Genomic DNA, 20,736 nt, shown 5'->3' on the forward strand with positions numbered 1-20,736 from the left:
GAAATAAACCGTGGGAAAGTATTGGTCTAGTAGAAATAAAAAATAAATGATTATATAAACTCTCCGAACAGAATATCATTTATATTGTTGTGAAATCTAGGTTAAAACATGTATACAGGCTCTATTTTAATACAAAACCCGAAAAATAGACCCTGCTTTGTGTGGCGAATGTGTCAGCCCGCGTCTACGGCGTAACGTTACAGCAACGGTTACCTCTTTTGTTCAACCGAGTTCCTGAATTATTCCCAACACAATGAAATGATCGGGATATTATATTGTTTTATAAACACGTTTCACTGCACCTACGCGTCCTGTGAATCTCATCTGGGATTATCTAATGAATTAAAATCGATCTGCAACCCGTCCGATCTGGTGTGGGGTTTCCGAAGCACGCAGTCTTGAGGAACGTGGAGTAGTAAGTGTTTATAACGTTAGATCTGTAGCGTTAAACGGTTGAAGGCTGGGTTTTGTGTGAAAATAAGGTGACATTTTGACAATAAAGGGTAATTATAGTTGTAATATTTGTGTCAATTTGACTATTCCATTTTAACCCAATGTACCCTGGAAACCCGAAGTAACTAGTAAAGCCCTGATGCATAATAAGCTTGGCTATTTTCCTCGTATCGCACAACATTTCAGAGCTATTTCGCAACACAGAATGAGAATTAATTGGTTGATCTACCTTTTAGCTATTTCATTAAACAACAGACCTGAACCCATACGCTGTAGTGGTGTTGTAACCTCATGAAATCAGATGTTATACTGTCATTTTGCTGCTCAGTATTGGGGATACACAGGGTGAGGTCATTGTGGAGGGAAACACTGTAGAAGGTTGAATGGTCATCTAAGTTAGTAAGACTACAGTGTATCTAACTTTAAACACTTGAGTATTATTTCTCATTAATTATATGAAAAAATATTCTGCAACCTTTAAGTAACACCCCTCTTTGTGCAGCTAACGTCAGCCCTGTGAATGCAGCTACAATTTTAACCTACTTAACGTTAACGTTACTGAGCTGAATGAAGCACTGAGGGTCGATTAAGATGAACAATTAACGGAAACAAGTAATAGCTTCTCTGTAACGTTCACTCGTGAGTAGTAACTAAGCTCATTTCTATGTAGCTATGCTGTTTGGAGAGTGAACTGGTGTTGTTGTTTGCTAGCTGCTGTTAGCTTGCTGGGCTAAAGGTTTCATTGTTTGAGGAGAAAGCATCAGCAAAATGCTAAAGCTAACGTTAGCTGGATTAGAAAGTAGTGTTTAGTTTTGGGATTATCAAATTGTCCTGTGCACTGTTGTTTTATCCAGAAGTTATGTGTTGTAAACAAACTTGAATTTACTGTCAACTAGCATTACTGTTACGCCGTCTGTTTCACTGCATGTCAACCGGACATAAGTGCAGTTAGCAAGGAACAGAAACAAAAATATTGACCTAAACGGCACCTGTTACTGGGTAACCAAACATAACAATTTGTTTCCTACGGGAGTGAGGGGCATGGTCACGTGACTGCACCATAACAGGTGCACAATGTGCATGCACGTCAAGAATGGGGTCTCTTAACTGCTTCAATTCAGTGACAGTAGCTACTATCTAACTAATGTATTGTAATTAAATCTCTGGAATTGATCCTCCCATGGTTCTCCTTTTGTGTTCCTCTCTTTCAGATGTAAACTTGAACAGCATCTGTCCCAGCAGTGGCTGTTGGCACAATGGGGCTGGACTTTGATGTAAAGACGTTCTGTCACAATCTGCGGGCCACCAAGCCCCCTTATGAGTGCCCTGTGGAGACTTGCCGTAAGGTCTACAAGAGCTACAGTGGCATTGAGTATCACCTGTACCACTATGACCATGACAACCCAACTCCTGCACAGGCTGTGCCCCAGAAGAAGAGAAAGGGACGTCCTCCCCGTGCTTCATTGGCCGGGTCAGGGGATACGGACGATGGTGGAGGTAATGGCGGTGGAGGACTGGGCCACGGGGGGAACACACCGGGTAGCCCCAACCAGTCAGACCACTCTCACTCCCCGGGCAGAGAAACAATGACCTATGCCCAAGCACAGCGCATGGTGGAGCTGGACTTTCAAGGACGCATCCACCGCATTAGCATCTTTGAGAACATTGACGTGGTGTCAGAGGAAGACAGTGATGCGGAGGATGCTCCACCATCTGGCACAGGTGGTAGTGGCGGAGGGGTGTGTAACGGTAGCGATGGTGGCGCTGGAGGCAGCGAGGTAGGAGGTAGTGGTAAGGATCGGCCAGATATCCCGTCCTCTAATGGGGGCAAATCCACCCCAAAGTCTGGGAAGCATAAGAGTAAAGAAAAGAAGAAGGACGGCTCATCTCATCATCACAGCGCTCAGTCCGGCCCTGCAGTCAAGCTCCCAGAGGCGGTGTTCAGAGAGCTGGACCAAGAGAGACCTGAAGCCCCTCCTCGACCGTCGTCTTACTACAGGTCTGCATTGAGAATTGTAATCGTGTTCATTAATAATTACGTAGCAGGTAGAGGAATTAGAAAGCAGAATTATTGTTTAAAGTACTTGGCAGGGGATTTAAAGATGATGGCAGACACATTGTAATGTATAGAGGTATTGTTTAATACAGAAATATAGTGAGTCAAGCATTATTTGAAGCACACATTTACAGTGAAGTTTTTGCCAAACCTATACTCTCAATTAATTACACATTTACTACTAATGTACTACTATGTAATAATACAAACACGTTTTCCTCTTCTTTCCCACTCTGGTGTCCAGGTACATTGACAAGTCTGTGGAGGAGCTGGATGAAGAGGTAGAGTATGACATTGATGAGGAAGACTACATTTGGCTCGACATCATGAACGACAAGCGGCGGCGTGACGGAGTGACTCCCATTCCTCAGGAGGTCTTTGAGTATCTCATGGACCGCTTAGAGAAGGAGTCTTATTTTGAGAGCCACAACAAGGTACGTGAACTTGGATGCTGCGGGAAAATAACATTTTAACACTAAAACATATAGAATGTGTCTCTGATCTCGCCTTATCCTCTTTTCCCTCAGGCTGACCCCAGCACCCTAATCGATGAAGATGCTGTCTGCTGCATCTGTAACGATGGAGAATGTCAGAACAGCAACGTGATCCTGTTCTGCGACATGTGTAACCTGGCCGTGCACCAAGAGTGCTACGGTGTTCCCTACATCCCAGAGGGCCAGTGGTTGTGTCGTCGCTGCTTGCAGTCGCCGAGTAGAGCTGTGGATTGTGCTCTCTGTCCAAACAAGGGAGGCGCTTTCAAACAGACTGACGATGCACGCTGGGCACATGTAGTGTGTGCCCTCTGGATTCCAGAGGTAAATCCACACGCCACTCGATCAGAACTACATAATGTTGCAGATAATGAGGTGCTTGGCATTTCCCGTGTTCAACTGTGGTGCACACAGCTTTCGGTATTCGTCTGTTTCCTTCAGAATAAAAGTTGCTTTAATTTTCTGCAGTGGTGGCATAAGGACTTGAGACTTGATGCTTAAACAGTCCAGGACTGTGAGGATGATTTATGTAGTGCACGTATATGGATGCTTGCTTAGCTTGTTTAGTCAGATGTTAAGGTGGTTGATAAACAGCACCAGATGCATACATTATAGAATGAAATACAAATAAAATACCCAGATGAATTGCAGGGCTCAGTCAGCCTGTTTTCTCGTTATCCTATCCCTTTTTAATAAAGGGAATTTTGCTGTCTATCCTCAGGTCTGCTTTGCCAACACGGTCTTTCTGGAGCCGATCGACAGTATTGAGCACATTCCTCCTGCACGCTGGAAGCTCACCTGCTACATCTGCAAGCAGCGGGGTTCAGGCGCCTGCATCCAGTGTCACAAAGCAAACTGTTACACAGCCTTCCACGTCACCTGTGCCCAGCAGGCGGGCCTCTATATGAAAATGGAGCCTGTCAGAGAGACTGGGGCCAACGGCACCTCTTTCAGCGTCCGCAAGACGGCTTACTGTGACATCCACACGCCCCCAGGATCAGCGCGACCTTTGGGAGGAGTAGGTGGCGCCAGCATGGGTTCGTCCCACAGTGAAGGAGAGCTGGAGGAGGATGACGAACCCAGCATTTGCCATGATGATGACTCCAAGGGCTGGAGCTCTGAGCGAGCCAAGAGGGCGAAGGCCAAGTCCAGGCTGAAGATGAAAAGAGCGAGGAAGATCTTAGCTGAGAGGAGAGCTGCTGCGCCAGTAGTGTCTGTGCCCTGCATACCTCCCCATAGGTACGGACACACTACATGTTTTACCTGTACTGTATGTGCTCCACGTGCCTGTATGTGGATCAGCGGTTTGACCAGTTTGCCGTTCTGGAAATCAACCATACCTCCTGGAACAGTCGAGACTTTCCCCGTAACAATGAAGGAAGTTTTACATTTGTAATATGGGAGTACAAGAGATAAAGTAGTGTTTGTTTCTCTGCAGGCTGAGCAAAATCACCAGTAACTTGACGGTACCCAGGAAGAGCCAGTTCATGCAGCGACTTCACAGCTACTGGACCCTGAAGAGGCAAAGTCGTAACGGCGTACCTCTGCTGCGCCGGCTACAAACCCACCTGCAGTCCCAACGACATATAGAGCCACTCCCACCCGAACCTCCAACACAACTCTCCCCTGTGACTTGTGAAATTGTAAATAAAATTCATCTACACATTTTCTATTTTATTTGTATTTGTCTCATTCAGTTGTCTAATATTGTTTGTGGGTTTGTGCGTGTTGGTGTTGCAGAGGGACAGCGACGAGAAACAATCGGCTCTAAAGGAGCAGCTGAAGGCATGGCAGAGACTGAGACACGACCTGGAGAGAGCCCGGCTACTGGTGGAGCTCATACGCAAGAGGGAAAAACTCAAAAGGGAGACGGTGAGACACAAAAGACCTTTTCATTACTGTCACTTACAGATATTAAAACCCTAACGCTAGCAATAACACACTGTTTTCTGTTGTACGCAAGTCATCTCTTTGGATTAGACTTAGAATAAAACACTCAATAATTAGGTCCAAGTCAAATATTCCTGTGCACATACAGAGTTATTGCTCCGCAGATTTCTCTATGTTTATTATCAGTCAGCAGGTGCACATTGGGAAAAACTTGTGTCTGTGTTTTAGATCAAAGTGCAGCAGATGGCGCTGGAGATGCAGCTGACTCCTTTCCTGGTGCTGTTGAGGAGCACGTTGGAGCAGTTACAGGAAAGAGACATTAACAACTTTTTCACTGAGCCTGTACCGCTGGCAGAGGTAAATACACACATTCACACACACTCATAGGTTTGCATATTCCCTGTCGTTGTGTGTCATTTTTGAAAATCTGATCACATTGCCACATTTATATTTGTGTTCTCCCTTTAATTCAATTAGTATATAATGTATGTTGAATTATTTATCACATCTTTCTTCTTTATCTATTTGCATTTTATACATAACTACATTTATAATAACCATATTATGAACAAACTATTTATTTGTTGAAAAAGCTGAGCCACTATCTTTGATAAAACTCTTTCATAACATATGTTTAGGGGTGCTTGCCAAAATACTTTGTGTTCATGCAGGAAATAGGGCTGCACTATATATATCTTTTAGTTCTGGACGTCAAACATGCAGGATAAACACATCGCATTGCAGGGACTCATTTCTTGAGTTAGTTGAAAGAAAGTATGAGTAAATATCTGCCCTTTTTAAAATGTAAGTATCATTCCTTTTTTTGGTTTTGGTGCCGTTTGTGTTCATTTTTAATTCAACAAGCAATTTGTTGTATTTAATCATTATACTGAAAGCAGCAGCGATATCGTGCAGCCCCAGTAGAAAACCAATATCAGCTGTTATGTCGGCCATTATCTGATGTTATAAGCAGCATCGTTCAGGATTTAATCCTGACCTGTTGATGTTTGCTCTGACTTCTGCACACTGACATCTGCACTGAAATGTCCCCGTACTTATGCAAGAGCCTGATCTCTGCTCTCTACTATCCAGGTGCCAGACTACCTGGACCACATCGACACACCGATGGACTTCCAGACCATGTGGAACTTGCTGGAGTCCCATCGCTACCTCACTTTTGAGGCCTTTGAGTCTGACTTTGGCCTCATCGTCAACAACTGCCTCAAGTACAACGCCAAGGACACAGTCTTCTACCGCGCCGCCCTGCGGCTCAGAGAGATGGGCGGGTCCGTCATAAGAACCGCCAGGCGCCACGCCGAAAGGATAGGCTTTGACTATGAGGCTGGCATACACCTCCCCCGAGAGCCGAGCCCAGACAGTCAGCGTGACCAAGACAGAGACAGAGACAGAGAGAGGGAACGGGAACGAGAGCGGGAACGAGAACGGGAACGAGAACGGGAGCGAGACAGAGACCGAGACAGAGACCGAGACAGAGACCGAGACAGAGACCGAGACCGAGACCGAGACCGAGACAGAGATAGAGATAGAGAACGAGACAGAGATCGAGAACGAGAACGAGAACGAGAACGAGAACGAGACCGGCCATTGTCGTCTAATGAAGATGGTAAGTGAGCCTTTTCTGCTTTGGTTGAGAGGTTAATGGTAACCAAATCTTTTTTCTCAAGCACCAAAGTAAAAAAATAGGGGAGAGGCAAAATATTTGAAATGTTCTGTTGCAAAGAGAACTTATAGGTCGTCCAACCACATATGTATGCTTCATATTGGTGCTTTGGTTAGTTTGTTCTTTCCTTTCAGTGGTTGAGTGTCAGTTACAATACATTCTTTGTCATGAGTGTTTGAACAGTATTAGACACATATGGAGTAAGATGCTTTACATTCATTGAATTCAGTTGCTAAAAATATCACACACTGTTGTTTTGTATGAACTGGTTTTGTTCCTACTTCTCTGGTTTAAAACCAACCTGTATAAATCTTTGTTACTTTAGATTGTTGAGCTCATTTTAGCGACCATTATCCATTCAAAGCCTCACATTAAGTTTGATGAATCTTGCAGACATGCTGCATTTGGTACAGCTTATACCAAAATGACAAACATTAGCATAATGTTGTCAGATGTCTGGTCGCATACTAATTCTACCAAACATCCACAAAGGAAACAGCCCACATCCCTCCTTTTTAAAAAAAAATATATTTCCAGTAATATTTGATTATCTTCATAATGATGAACTGAAGGTGTTTACCAGCCATTCTCTTCCTGCCTCTCACAGAGGTGCTCCTGCCAGAGAACAGGCGACGGCTGCCACTGGAAGAGCAGCTGCATTACCTGGAGGTGCGTCTCGATGAGGTCAGCTCGGGGAAGCACAGCATTGGTCAGTCTCGCAGAGCCAAAGCTCTGAGAAAGGAGATCAGTGTCACAAAGAGGAAGCTCGCGCACCAGCGGGAGGGGGGCTCTGGTATGGGGGGTCGGGAGTCTGTGGGAGGAGACCGGGGTCCTTCCCTGCCCCATCACCCATCCTCTTCAGGACACCACGATGAAGGGGGGGAAAGCAGCAGCCAGGAGATTGGTGGAAAAGGTGTGTCTAGGGAGATGTAATATATCATTAAAAGAATACTTCACCCACAAAAGGACTTTCATTTATCCAGTTTGTAAAGTTTTCTCCATCGTGATTGACATACAAATGGTCATTTTGTGGGTGACGTGTTCCTTTTTAGTGTGCATGAAAATGGCTATTAAAGTAACATGATAAACATTTGCTCGCATTTTAACCTATAAACCTCTCTCCTCCTCAAGATATGAGTGTGTCCTCATCTGCCCTGGCTCCAGAGGTGGGCCGTCGGACGTCTGTCCTCTTCTCCAAGAAGAACCAAAAAATGGCTGGACCCCCCAAAAGGCCGGGACGCCCCCCCAAGAACCGGGACGCTGGCTACGCTGCGGGGTTGAGCCAAAGCCCCATCGGTCCCCCTCAGCTGCCCCTGCTGTCGCCGAGCAGGCCGAGGAAAAGGCCCCGCAGCCCCCGCAGCAGCTCCAGCTCTGACAGCGACAGTGACAACGACGACCTGCTGCCAGGTACAGTAGACGAATGCATAATAAATGTTAACGTACAATTTTGAAGACACACACGCACACACACACACACACACACACACACACACACACACTCACTTCACTCTCTCGTTTCCTCAGGTTTGCCAAGTAACGGTTTCAATGGAGGAAACCAGCCAGTAACGGAGAGCTTCCGTGTGTACAGAAGTGATTCTCGTCTCCCTCGTTCCAGCTCAGACTCTGAGTCTACGACCAGCAGCAGCAGCAGTGCAGCTTCTGACAGGACCAGGTGATTAGTGCACAAACATTAGCTCGTTGTTTTTGCTTTTACAGCACAGATGTACAAGTATGGGTTACTCCTACAGCACTCCCATCCGCCCGGTTATAAATAACATAAATGCCAGCAGCTGTTTTAAGTAAAAAGCTCAGATGAACCCGCAGACAAAGTTAGCTAGTTACTTATTATTAGGTGAAACATTTACCATACCAGGTTCATAAGGTGTCATCTTTGTCTGTCTCTGTAAGCCTGTTGAGCAATTCTTCTAACTCCAAAAGGCCAAACAAATGATTAATGCAGCTTTAAAAGAGCAGTTAGACATTTTGCTAAATACTTTCCTAATTATAATTTGCTCTCCAGTGACTTCCTGGAGTCTTGTCACCACTTTGATGTAACCAGCCAGCCAGCGGGGACTCCAGGAAGTCACCGCACCAAGAAACAGTTCCAGCATGTAAAACTGCAACCTGTCGTTTTTACTTTATTATTAATAATTATAATACATTTTATTTATAGAGCACTTTTAAAAGGTACTCAAACGCTTATCATTATTGTTTATATACGGATTAAGAAACCAAGATACAGTGTGTTAATTATTAAGCTTTTGAGGTGCTGTTAGGCTTCTTTTTTTTACTTTGAAGTGTGCCAGGCCAGCTGTGCTTCCTGATGTCTTTTATAAGAAGTTTAGATAGTTGATTCTGTTACTGCATTGCATATTCCTCCCCTCAAATGTTTTCATAAACATATTGTAGTGTACTGTTTAGCTGTAAAATGAGAAAGTTTGCGCCGGGCGGTGCTTTGTTTTGACTCGACTGTCTGGAATTATGGCAGCCAGGTCACAAACATTCTCCTTTTACAGCTAAACAGCACACTAACATCTTGTAGCAACTACTAAGGCGTGGTCGGCCTGTATTTTGTGTTGTTAACGTCAGTAATTGAAGACATCTTTGACCAGTCGGATTGTAAAGACTTTGTATTGAAGTTATATGGATCTTTATAGTCCTGTCTCTCTGCTCTCTCAGTACGACCCCGTCGAAGCAGGGCAGAGGGAAGGCGTCGTTCTCTCGCTCCGCCTTCCAGGAGGACAGCAGCGAGGAGACGTCGGGCACTGAAAATGATTCCTACTCAGTCGGAGGATCGCGGCCCGTTTCGCATTGTAAGCGCACATTATTAATTATTACAATTCTTTTCATTTGTTTTGTGTAGACGGTGAGTATACTCGAGTGTGTAACCAATCTGATAAGATTGCAGACGTCTTTTATTAGATCTGACATAATGTCGCTCAGTTTCCCGACAACCAGTGGAAAGATTATGTAACATGATGTTGAGACTAACTCAGACTTTTGTACTAATCAAAAATGATCTAAATAACTTAAAGGCTGTTCTGCGACTTATAGTGTATTTTACATTTGCATGGGGGCCAATTAAAAAATATATATATAATAATGAAATGAAATGCAGTAACCCTTTCAATTCATGATATTCTTTCTTTTTCTTTGTCTTTTTACCTTGTGTTGGGACAACAATCCATGCCAGGAAAGATATACCATCCCGTTAAATCCACCAAAAAAGATCCGAAGGATAGGACAGAATGTTTGCTTATGGAACAAAGCATTCAAACAGAACCACATGACTGACGAGATATTATATTATGCACTGACAGGACAAGACTACTTATTAGCTTGTCTGTGGTTGATGTTGCAATAGTTTGCTGTAAAAACAAAAAATAGGTCTACTTGAACTAAAAGCTGAGAATCAGTCATTTAAGAGCAGCGTAGGTGCACAGAAAACACTTTAAACAGTAGACATAGGCACACCAGCTGCTGTAGTTCTTTTATACCACAGGGAGGAAAAGCAGATAAAGAGATCAAATGGCGACCAAGAGCGTTCGTTTAAGACACACGACCCAGCACTCACCAAGTCTCGTTGGAGCTGGATCTTTCAGAACCAGCCCAACTACAGAAACAGATTCATAGTGCAATGCTCTTCTGACACCTTTTAAAAGGAAAGGGATGCATCTTGTAATAAACACTGAGAACAGTGAGATTAAAGACAAAACCATTATATAGCTAGAGGTGAGGTTGCACAGCGGTGATTGTCTTCCTGTTCCTGTGTACTTAAACCTCAGTGGTGCGGGGTCGTGCAAAGTCAGGATGCTGGATGACTTCTGATGATTATTCTTCTCTTGAAGCTTTGGATCTGGTGTGGGCCAAGTGCAGAGGCTATCCTTCTTATCCTGCTCTGGTGAGAAACAAGTGGACACTGCAAATGGCATAGACCAAGTCAGGACATTCTGCAGGTAAAGGACTGGATGTCTAACCCTCTTCTTGCCACTGTTTGCGTGCAGATAATTGACCCGAAGATGCCCAGGGAGGGAGTGTTCCACCGGGGAGTCCCGATCCCTGTCCCCCCTTTGGATGTGCTGAAACTAGGGGAGCAAATGACCCAGGAGGCCAGGGAGCACCTGTTCCTGGTCCTCTTCTTTGACAACAAGAGAACTTGGTCAGTGCTTTATTTTTTCTCTCCCCAAAATGATTTGCTTTGAAATGAATGAGTACAGTAAAACACAAGACGCAAGCTAAGTAGGCTTCTGTTGTTACTGGATGTCTGTGTGTGTGCACACACGCGTAACTCTGTGGCAGGAGTTCAGAGGAAACTCTTTGTACCGAATCGACAGAACGTTTAGCAGAAATAGGGCAAATGTGGTATTTCACACTAGGAGGGAAAAAGCGAGGCGTATTTTAGGTCAGGGCGTGCTGTGCTAGCTTTTAATTTTTGAAGAAAAACAAAATGTGTGAGAAACATGATGACAACAGCAAGTGTGACTTAGAGCGCATTCAGGAGGGGAACTGCTTTCAGGTCCTTCACAGTTACAGAGCCAGGAACCTATTTATTCACCTCATCTCACATATGACATACATGACTCGGCTTGTAATGCCTTGTTTTGTGTGAGCTTTTTGTTGCATTGTAAACTAAATGTACTGTACCTCTGTTTGATTGGATGTATATTTGTGTGTATCCAGGCAGTGGCTGCCGCGCTCTAAGCTGGTGCCGCTTGGCGTGGACCAGGAGCTGGACAAGGAGAAAATGCTGGAGGGCAGGAAATCTAACATCCGCAAGTCAGTGCAGGTGGCCTACCACCGAGCCATGCAGCATCGCAGCAAGGTGCAGGGAGACCCCAGCAGCGAGACCAGTGACAGTGACTGAAAACGCGTGCACGCACACACACACACACACACACACCTTATGTGTTGTTATGTTATGTCCGTGCAGGTGTTGTGGAGTATACATTTCTCTATCGAGAGCCCAGCCCTCCATCACAGAACACAAGAAACCGTGCCAGTAGCACAGAGTGGGGAGAAAGACATCCACTACATTGGCCCCAAGACACACACACACACACACACACACACACACACACACACACACACACACACATATCATGCACACTAAGCCGTATTTAATCTGACGTGTAAAATATTGTATTTAAGAGATTTGAGAAAAAATGGAATTAATAATAATAATAATAATGATGATGGAAAAATATGCTATGTTCAGAATCGCCAGTCAAAAAATATTCCTTGCATTATGGTCGATATGTTTAATAACAAATGGTTTACAGACAGAACACGGTGTTACACTATGATACAGAAACAAGTGTCCCTGTTATTCTTACACGTGTAGTTTTACATTTGAACAGGGGAATGCATGTAGTGTAATGCACACATCGGGGGGGTATGGCTGCGAATGCCATCGCCCACGTCACATGTTCACATCCACTGCCCACCCCTCAAAAAAAACAAAAAACCAACAGGCCTGGTGCTAGTGTCCAGTCATTTGCCAATGGAGCACAAAGAGAGACTGTTGCAGCCGGAACCACGGTTCATCGTGGGGGAAACCAACAATAATGTTATTTATTCTGCTTACTCCTTAACAAGGTCCACAAGCTCGTTTTATATCATGGACCACTTCTAATCACTCCTGCTACACAAGACATCATTGTGTGGTCCTTTTTTTTCCGTCTGTCACTCTGTGTTCATCATGTTTTTACGGTTTTGTTAGCGTACGTCTGTCACACAGGCCGCTGGTCAATGAATAATGAGGACTAAACTGAAACACATGATCGCCTCACTGTCTGTCTTAGTCTCAGGCTGATGGCTTTAGAACTTTTATATATACAGATTGCATAAAGATAGAAGTTTAATAAAAATAATTGAGTTTTTTAAACTTGTGGGTTGTGTTGTGGTCACTGTGTGTCTGCATCTGAGAACGGACTCTTCCCTGCCCGATCCCATTACATCTCATCAAGGATTGTCATAAGTGCTTCTCAAGATGTATTACGCTGCATCTTTCTGATACTAATTTACATTTACTGACCAAACACTTCAGGTGACATCAATGAACATGACCAGTCAGGTGTTATGTGTCATTAAGAGGATTGTCTACGCTTCAAGGACAATAGTGGCCTTAAACCCTCAAGTTAACTAAGTAAACGCTGTAAGTGTCCCCATCAGCTGAAGCTCTGCCCTCTTGTAAGTAGACAACTTCTCTGAGGTTAGATAATGTAGCGTTTTTTGCATTGTGCAGTCATTTATGGTTGAAAGCCCAGACTTACTGCACACAGGTTCTACTGGTCCAACAACCTTTTCAAAAACACACAGGTACCATTCATGTGCCTGTCTTTTTTTTTTTTTTGCAGAGGGTGCCAGATAAACCTTGTGTATTGTGTGAATGTCTCTAATTCCCAGATGGTAAGACAGTGGTTTGGTTGTGAATTATACCTGAGTTATTTAATAAAAAGTACTTAAACAGAGGGAAGGGCCTGAAAAGATCACAAAATGACATCAACCATGTCACTGCATTTTACAATATGATACTTTATGACTACATTATACTATCACTTGCCTGTGATGACAATCCATGTGAAGTTCCTAACCCCAACCCCAACCCAGAGTTTTTCATCAATCATTTCCGCTGGCGATAAAGATCCCCCACCCAACTGGAGCACCCACTCGCCGCGATCACGATGTCTTCAGATTGAAATCAAAAGGAGAGCCCTCTGAGTAAAGATGCCTTGTTTCCTGCCTTTAGCGAGGCTCAGCATGAGTGGAAACTGATAAGCATCAGACAGCGGTTTCAACAGAACACACTTACACGGGAGCCTGTGACCTTATGGTGTGGAAACCGGTTATAATCTACACAAGCCCTGATTTAGCTTCCTGTTCTACAAACATCTGCTGTGCACACACACTGATGCATGGGCTTTCTGTGTTTGTGTTTAGTGTGGTAATAATAAGGATGCATTTAATGGATGATATAAGCCACAAACCAGATCATTTAGGTGAAACCTCTAAACCAGAGCTTTTATGTGCTCGTATTATTATGATCATGTCGATCTGCTCTAGGCAGATTGACAGCTGGGCCGTACTATTTCCAGTTTTAAATAATTGATTTAACTGGACTACAAGCGATGTTTGATGACTGGTAAATGTTCTTGTATCCCTCCACTGACTTGTGTTTTAACGTTCTCACATGGTGTAGGTTTTATTCACAATACTGACTCCCTTTACAGGTGTACTTATACAATCAATTTAAACTCCACACAGGGCATTTACCTCATTATGCAACTTCTACAACCTATTGGCTGCACCAATAAAGATTTAGGTATCATATTAAAAGGGCTGAAAACATGTATTTTGTATTAAAAAATAAATAGGTTTAACTGGACACAAGCGATGTTTGATGACCTGGTTAAATGTTCTTGTATTCCCTCCCACTGCTTGTGTTTTAACGTTCTCACATGGTTGTAGGTTTTTTTATTCACAATACTGACTCCTCTTTACAGGTGTACTATACAATCAATTTAAACTCCACACAGGGCATTTACCTCATTATGCAACTTCTACAACCTATTGGCTGCCACCAATAAAGATTTAGGTATCATATTAAAAGGGCTGAAAACATGTATTTTGTATTAAAAAATAAATAGGCCTACATAATATTGACAATTGAGACTTTTTATAGGCACTATGAAGAGGCATTTATGAAGGTAGGAGGTGTCTGGGTATGTGTGTGTGTGTGTGTGTGTGTGTGTGTGTGTGTGTGTGTGTGTGTGTGTGTGTGTGTGAGAGAGAGAGAGAGAGAGAGAGAGATCTTTAAAGCACTTCACCATCACTTCCTGGCAGCTGATGGGCTTACGGGCAAGGGGAGGTATTATCCAAAAAAAGAAAGAAAATCATATTTCACGTGAGACCTGCGATGCTTATACAGGTTCCTCAGGGAGTATCATTTCCTGTTGGGACCTCATGAAGGTAAAACTGGGCTTGGATTCCAAGCTGTCCTTTCTCCTCCTGCTGTCTGCTCTGCGGCTGTGATGAGTGGCTGCGATTATTCATGCGTAATGATTATTTTTTTAACTCACGCCCTGAAGGATAAGTAATCACTTAGCCGGACCTGACAACTTAGAAAAACAAGCAGGCTGCTACTTGTGGTATCTGATGAACTGATGGGAGATTAAGCTCTTATAAACAAACACCAGCCACATGGACCAGAGGAAAAACTCCGTCTTCGCGAGGGCACAAAATCCTGACTTATTTATTTGATAAGATTTGACTTAATTATGCCAACATTTCTGATTTTAAATGTTTAAAAGTCGTTTCGACACCGCGCTGGTGTTTATTGCCGTCCTGGTGTCTCCACTGCTGCTACAATGCACCACAACAACCTGTCAGGTGAGTTTAACATTGATTATAGTGTTACATGCGTGGTGGGTCAATGGGCAACTCCATATGCTGTTTTGTGAATGCTTTATTTTGCTCACACTTTTATGTCTCTCTCTTGAAGAAGGATAAAGGAGGAAATGTAAATGGTACGTGTTGTTACTGGTATCTCATCACATTAAAGCTCCTAACATTATATCTGTGGTGACTCCATGTGGAAGCCACATGTACTAATGCTCTTCACTTGTCTGTACAGATGTGGTTGAGGGACACTGCCCTGTGAAACTGACCTCAGCCACCTCCAGGGAGCCTGGGGGGCATTACTCAGAATGTGTCACTGTCCGTGTCTGGATAAAGGCTGATGGTAGGGGGTCAAACATTAGATGCAAAGTCTATTTTGTTATCCCGATCGTGCAAATGTCCTCATCTCTAAAGCTGTCATTGTCGCATGTGTGAACATGTCACACTGTTTTCTTCCAGACTTCTGTAAGGCCCCGGTGATTGAAATTCTCTCAACCATTAGAGAAATAATTAGACCTACCATGAAAAAAATCCCCAAAAAGGTTTGAGTCTTTGCACCTGCTGCAAACTCTGCACACATGTAAAATGTCATTATGAGCATAAAGTTCATACCAGTGTAGGAGGAACACAAAGGTATCATGTCTCTTTCTACATTCTCTCTTTCTTAGTGCAAGAATAAAAGAAAACCGGGTGAAAAACATGTGCACTGTGGCACACCGCCACAGAGCGATGCCAGTTCTGCTCTGGTAAGATAACATTTCCAGTTTTAGGCTCAAACATATTGTTTTGGGGATCATTCTGAAGATGGCGTATTTAAAAAAAAAATCTTTTTTTCAGTGGGAGCTGGTACACGATTGTGTCAATGCTAAAGCAACAAGTGTTGTCACTGCATCCTACATCACAACATCAACACGCTGCAGCGTTAGTTACACGGTACCAGGTAATGTACTCTTTGGCTGTTTTTACTGAGCTTGGAAAATGTAGTTTCTCTCATTGTGCACCTGCAACCGGAGCGACATGCTAAAGCTTCCCTCACTTTTATCCTTAGGGCAATTTAAATGTTCAATTCCATCCTGATTCACTTCCAGCTGTGTTGTTTTAGTTGATTCATTTGCTTTACATTTGAATTGCTTAATGTATTTTTAAGATTTGATCATTTTATTAATTTGGCTTTTTATTATTTTTATCGCCATTCTCATCTCAGTTTTTTATTTGTGTTTCTTTCCTTTCTTCTACAGTTGATATTCCTTTGCTTTTTTAAATACATGATATATAGATATAGATAGAGAGATGGATGGATGGATGGATACTTTATTGATCCCGAGGGACATTTAGGCATCCAGTAGCTTAAAATACATATGACATTATGTCATCTGTCATTTTCTCATTTCATGTAATGATGATGATGATGATGATGATGATGGTGGTGGAAAGCACTGTCTGACATATCTGTAAAATGTTACTCAGTCCCCTCAGATGAGGATAGATGTGTACCACAATAACTTTGTTTTGATTTGCGTGCCCTTCGTCTAAGAAGACAAGTGGACCCAAACCATCTGCATTTTTTATGTTTCTCATCTTTAATCGTTTTTCCTTCAGTGCGTTACACTTCTGTATGTTTTGACCTGTCAGCACTTGTGATTATATCCTGTAGCTATTTGTTTTGTGTGTGACTCAGATCCTATACCAGACTTTGATCTGTCTGTGAACCAGTCTTCTAAATCCTTCTCTGTTACCGTGGAGCCCGGAGACAAAGTTCAAGTCAGATGGTGTTACCAACAAGATGTAGGGTACTGCATCGGTGGGGCACTTTCCCCCGAAATTACTGTAAGTATCAGAGGCACATTTATCTGCATGCGTGTACTTTCGTTTGTACGCACTTAAGAAAGTAAGCAAGGTTGAATGTTCTTTTCAGATTGCTCCATCTGGGTCTCGATCAGCTCTTCTTAACATCCCTTACGTGCTGCCCTGTGTGTGTGTGCAGGTACTTTTTTAGTTACATATAATGTTTATTCAGGCAAAGTCATTATTTTATCAAATCAGTCTGTTTTTCATATCTGTACGTGTCTCGTCTGCGTTGACAGGTATATTATGCCCGTATCGATTCCAGGCGACATACAAAGTGTCCACTTCAAAATAAGAGCCTCGCAGGTGAGTGTGACGATGATTCATGTCAGAGTCAGATTGAAACTAAAAACATCTAGTAGGGAATTTTTGTTTTCTAATTGATGACGCCGATGCTCCATCTGTGACTCAGAAATACAAAAAAAGCACATTTTCACACTTTCATGTATCATTCATGTTTACCATAACCGCATCCTTGGATAAACCACTGTCGGGCACCTTGTTGTCAACAGAGTTGTAAACACCTGCGTCCACATTGCCTCTACAGATGTCAGAGATGTTTGGCTCTCCTCTCAAGTCACATTGTATGAGTCAAGTTTGGAGTGGAGCTCCGAGTGTCCTGCCAGTGACCTGAAGATCTCTGCCTCCCTCTGCTGGAGGCAACACGAACACCTCTGCACACCTGTGCTAAACTTCACACTGGAGGAGAAGGAAGAACGGCCAAACCTGGTACGTTTTGCTTGACTTCTGATGGTATTGGTTATACATTTGTGATTGAAATAAATAAAGCTTACTCAAAAACCCACGGTGTCTCCTTAACAGATATATGACACATCTGCAGTGGACAAACACCCTCAGATGTGTGTGCAGGTGAGAATGAGCCAAATATGCTTGCATTGAAATATGTCCAGTTGCCTACCTTCTTAGTTGTAGAGTCACATATTTGTGTTTATTTTTGCAGTTTTCTCTAGAAGGCAGCCATAACATCTCTTGCCCCTTCCAGGCTGGTGAGTCAAACGGGAAAAAAATCATTTATTTTGCTTACATCTGCAATGAGTCTCAATTTATCTGTCTGTTTCTCTGTCTCTTCTCTCCCCAGATATGTCTTCGTGGGAGGTGTATATCGGACTGAGCAGGCAGAGTGTGTTTTTGTATCTCTCCTCTTTTGTTCCTGCAAAGTTCTCAGCTCAACTGTGTGTCCTCGATAAGAGGGGATGTACACCCATGGGGCAGGTCCTACTCAGTGACAATGGTAAGCATACAGTGTGTGTGTGTGTGTGTGTGTCAGAGAGAAGTAGAGCGAGAGAAAGCTGGTAATTTAATGTTAATGTGAGCACATTGAGACTCTTCCTATCCTTTTTACAGGAAGGTAATACTACTAAGACAAGGCTTAATGTGCCGCTTCACTTTCTTGCTGAGAAGCCATGTGTGCAGGTAAAGTCAAGTACACGGCCGGTAAAGTTGTTTCTGTACAGGATGCCTTTTATCTCTTCTCACTCTTTCAATCTGCTTCACTGCAGGTGTGGCAGTCAAATCCTGTTCTTCACGGAAGAAGAATTCTGTGCCCGGACTGTGAGTGTACTCAAGTCTACCGTAGCATACGCTCATGCATCAGTTTATGAATGCATGAATGAGCACAACTCTTGTAGAGTAAACAAACACGCCTTTTCTCTTTCTGCAGACACACACGACCGACGTGGCATGTATGCTGTGGCAGCTTTGGTATTAGTGGTTGTTGTTGCTTTACTGGGAATTTTCATCCACCGTTTCACCAAGAGCAGAGCTGCAGGTTGGTTCAACTGCCTCTGTGTCTTCAGATTTCAAACCATTTTGAATTCCACTATTGTATTGCCTCAATTAAAGTGTTTGGTGCCGTATGGTAAATGTCTTAAAGGAAGAATAGAAATTGAGCCAACAAATAATACAGACTATCTTTATTTCCTCCCTTGTCATTTCCCATGTCTCCAGGTTGGCTCTGTATCCAGGAGCCAGTGTTGCTGGTGTGCTCATCAGAGCAGTCAGCCCACATCTCTGCTGTGTGTGCATTAGCCTCAATCCTGCAGGGGGAGCTAAGTGCCGCAGTGCACATGGCTTTGTGTTCCCAAAGCTCACAAACTGGGACTGGGACTGGAGTGGCAGATCTGGGTCCACTTCCCTGGCTGTACGGGCAGTGGGAAGCCTGTGCTTAAGGCTCAAGGAAAAGTGCTGATTATTTGGAGTCCTGAAGCCACGGAGGCCTATGAGAACTGGAGAGAGGAGAGGGCAAACGTGGATGAAAGTGAGAGAAAAATGAGAGATTACAGTAAAGCAGAGGCTGAAATCAAGGTGGAAGAGGATTCGAAACTGAATGAAAGAAGACTGGTAAATTGCAAAAAAGAGAAAGCTGCAGGAAAAAAACATGTCAACTTATGTGACGATAAAGACTGGTGCACCCAGAGGGAGCCCTCCACTGTGATAGCGCCAGTGTTTAAGGCTGCTCTGGCCTGCCTTGAGGGGGCGCTGCAGGAGTGCAAAGGTCAAGGAGTGGTCCTTGTCTACTTCCAGGGCTTTTGCCACAGCAGGGACATCCCAAAGGCCTTCAGAGGTGTCCCTCGGTTCTGCTTACCGCAGGATTTCAGTGGTTTGACACAGGAGCTGGGAGGGAGGAGAAGAGAGACACAAACTGGTAACTTCAGGTGGCACTGCTTGCCCAGACTCTTGTCTAAAGTGCTTTCAATATGGCTTGCACGGCAGCTATCCCAAAGACTACAAACACTGCTGCCTCAGACGCAAGGAAAGAAAAAGCAATGGCCCAGTGCCACATCGTCACGCAACATGATGTCAGATAAGACTCAGAGCAAGCTCAAGTTGCCACTGGCAGCCAACATGGTAAGGCCAGGAACTGTACAAGAGCACGAGCCTCTCCACGTGTCGCCATGGTGAGCAGAGAAACTTTAATCTCAGGTTTCACATGTCTGTCGGGAACAGGCTATTGTTCTGCTGGAAACATGAAACGTATACATGAGACACAGATTGGCGTTCCACTGCGAACTCTTCAGAGCCAATCACTCCGTAAAAACTTTTTATTACTTGAAAGCATCATGGGAAACATGCCACCAATTGTTTTGTATATTAAGAAGAGGTAAATACTGCGTCCTGCCTCCTGCATTTAGCCTCTAACAGAAGCTCTTTATGTTGCTTTTCTGACTGAAGCCATAGTGAACACCTGTCTTAGCTGCTGTATGCAAATATGCTAACCAGTATGAAAAAATGTTTGCAAATTCACTTTCTTCTTGATTGTATTTAATGTTTGAAAGTGTTGTAACAGCACAGGTGACAAAGGTTATAACTGCAGAATACAGCTTGCAAATGGGCACATTGAGCCAAAGCGGTCCCAGGGTCTCCGGTGTTGGACACAGGGCAGCAGATGTAAAGATGAAGTGATTTCCATTGAACCGTACAGCTCGACCATTTGGCAGTTAATTCATGTAGTCATGTACTACAACTATTGCCTTTCGTATATGAGACCTATTGTTAAATATGTGCACTCGTACTACCTCATAATTCAGCAAACATTCGATCGCTACTTGCAGAAATATTTGTTCAACACTGTTTGCATCAGAACAGTTATAATAAAAAAGGCTTTTAAGATACATAAAAGACTATTCATGTATAATTACTGAAATGACCTTTGTTGACACAGAATGACAGTGGCAGAACTGCTTTTAGCATTCAGTGTGTGCCAAAAACATTGACAAAACTCCAGTTGTGTTATGCTGACTCAACTCACCTGCTTGACAGGGTTAGTAAGGAAGTGAATTGTCGATTACAGAACTACACACTACTGCCAAAACAAGTATATCTCGTAAATATTCATGTCAGGGGAGCATTTTTCTCTGATGTGGACACTAAACTCAGCCAGATGTATATCACACAAAGTAACA

The 20,736-nt window shown here is 43.5% G+C and overlaps 2 protein-coding genes across 5 annotated transcripts; both read left to right on the forward strand.

The window, feature by feature from the left end:
- Positions 1–221: 221 nt before the first annotated feature.
- brpf1 (bromodomain and PHD finger containing, 1) lies at positions 222–12,459 on the forward strand. Of its 4 annotated transcripts, none has more exons than XM_029435776.1 (16): positions 222–415; positions 1,665–2,452; positions 2,754–2,943; positions 3,037–3,324; positions 3,722–4,239; positions 4,439–4,643; positions 4,732–4,872; positions 5,119–5,247; positions 5,983–6,514; positions 7,179–7,484; positions 7,703–7,978; positions 8,096–8,243; positions 9,251–9,384; positions 10,357–10,472; positions 10,576–10,730; positions 11,252–12,459. In XM_029435776.1, the coding sequence occupies exons 2-16, from the start codon at positions 1,710–1,712 to the stop codon at positions 11,433–11,435; spliced, it is 4,065 nt and encodes a 1,354-aa protein (XP_029291636.1). In that variant the 5' UTR covers positions 222–415; positions 1,665–1,709; the 3' UTR covers positions 11,436–12,459. The 4 variants fall into 4 exon arrangements, with proteins under 4 accessions (XP_029291636.1, XP_029291638.1, XP_029291637.1 ...); XM_029435778.1 differs by having other exon boundaries at positions 10,420–10,472; XM_029435777.1 differs by having other exon boundaries at positions 4,741–4,872.
- A 2,004-nt stretch (positions 12,460–14,463) lies between these two features.
- On the forward strand, positions 14,464–20,077 carry LOC115010921 (uncharacterized). The gene is given in 18 exon segments (XM_029435832.1): positions 14,464–14,959; positions 15,072–15,096; positions 15,204–15,311; positions 15,428–15,510; positions 15,637–15,714; positions 15,806–15,908; positions 16,647–16,795; positions 16,884–16,952; positions 17,053–17,119; positions 17,361–17,542; positions 17,636–17,683; positions 17,775–17,820; positions 17,913–18,088; positions 18,179–18,247; positions 18,334–18,385; positions 18,495–18,602; positions 18,782–18,993; positions 18,995–20,077. Coding segments are annotated over 18 exon segments (2,406 nt in total). The 5' UTR covers positions 14,464–14,869; the 3' UTR covers positions 19,736–20,077.
- The last annotated feature ends 659 nt before the right edge of the window (positions 20,078–20,736 follow it).

Source organism: Cottoperca gobio, chromosome 7, assembly GCF_900634415.1.
Source record: "Cottoperca gobio chromosome 7, fCotGob3.1, whole genome shotgun sequence".
NCBI lineage: Eukaryota > Metazoa > Chordata > Actinopteri > Perciformes > Bovichtidae > Cottoperca > Cottoperca gobio.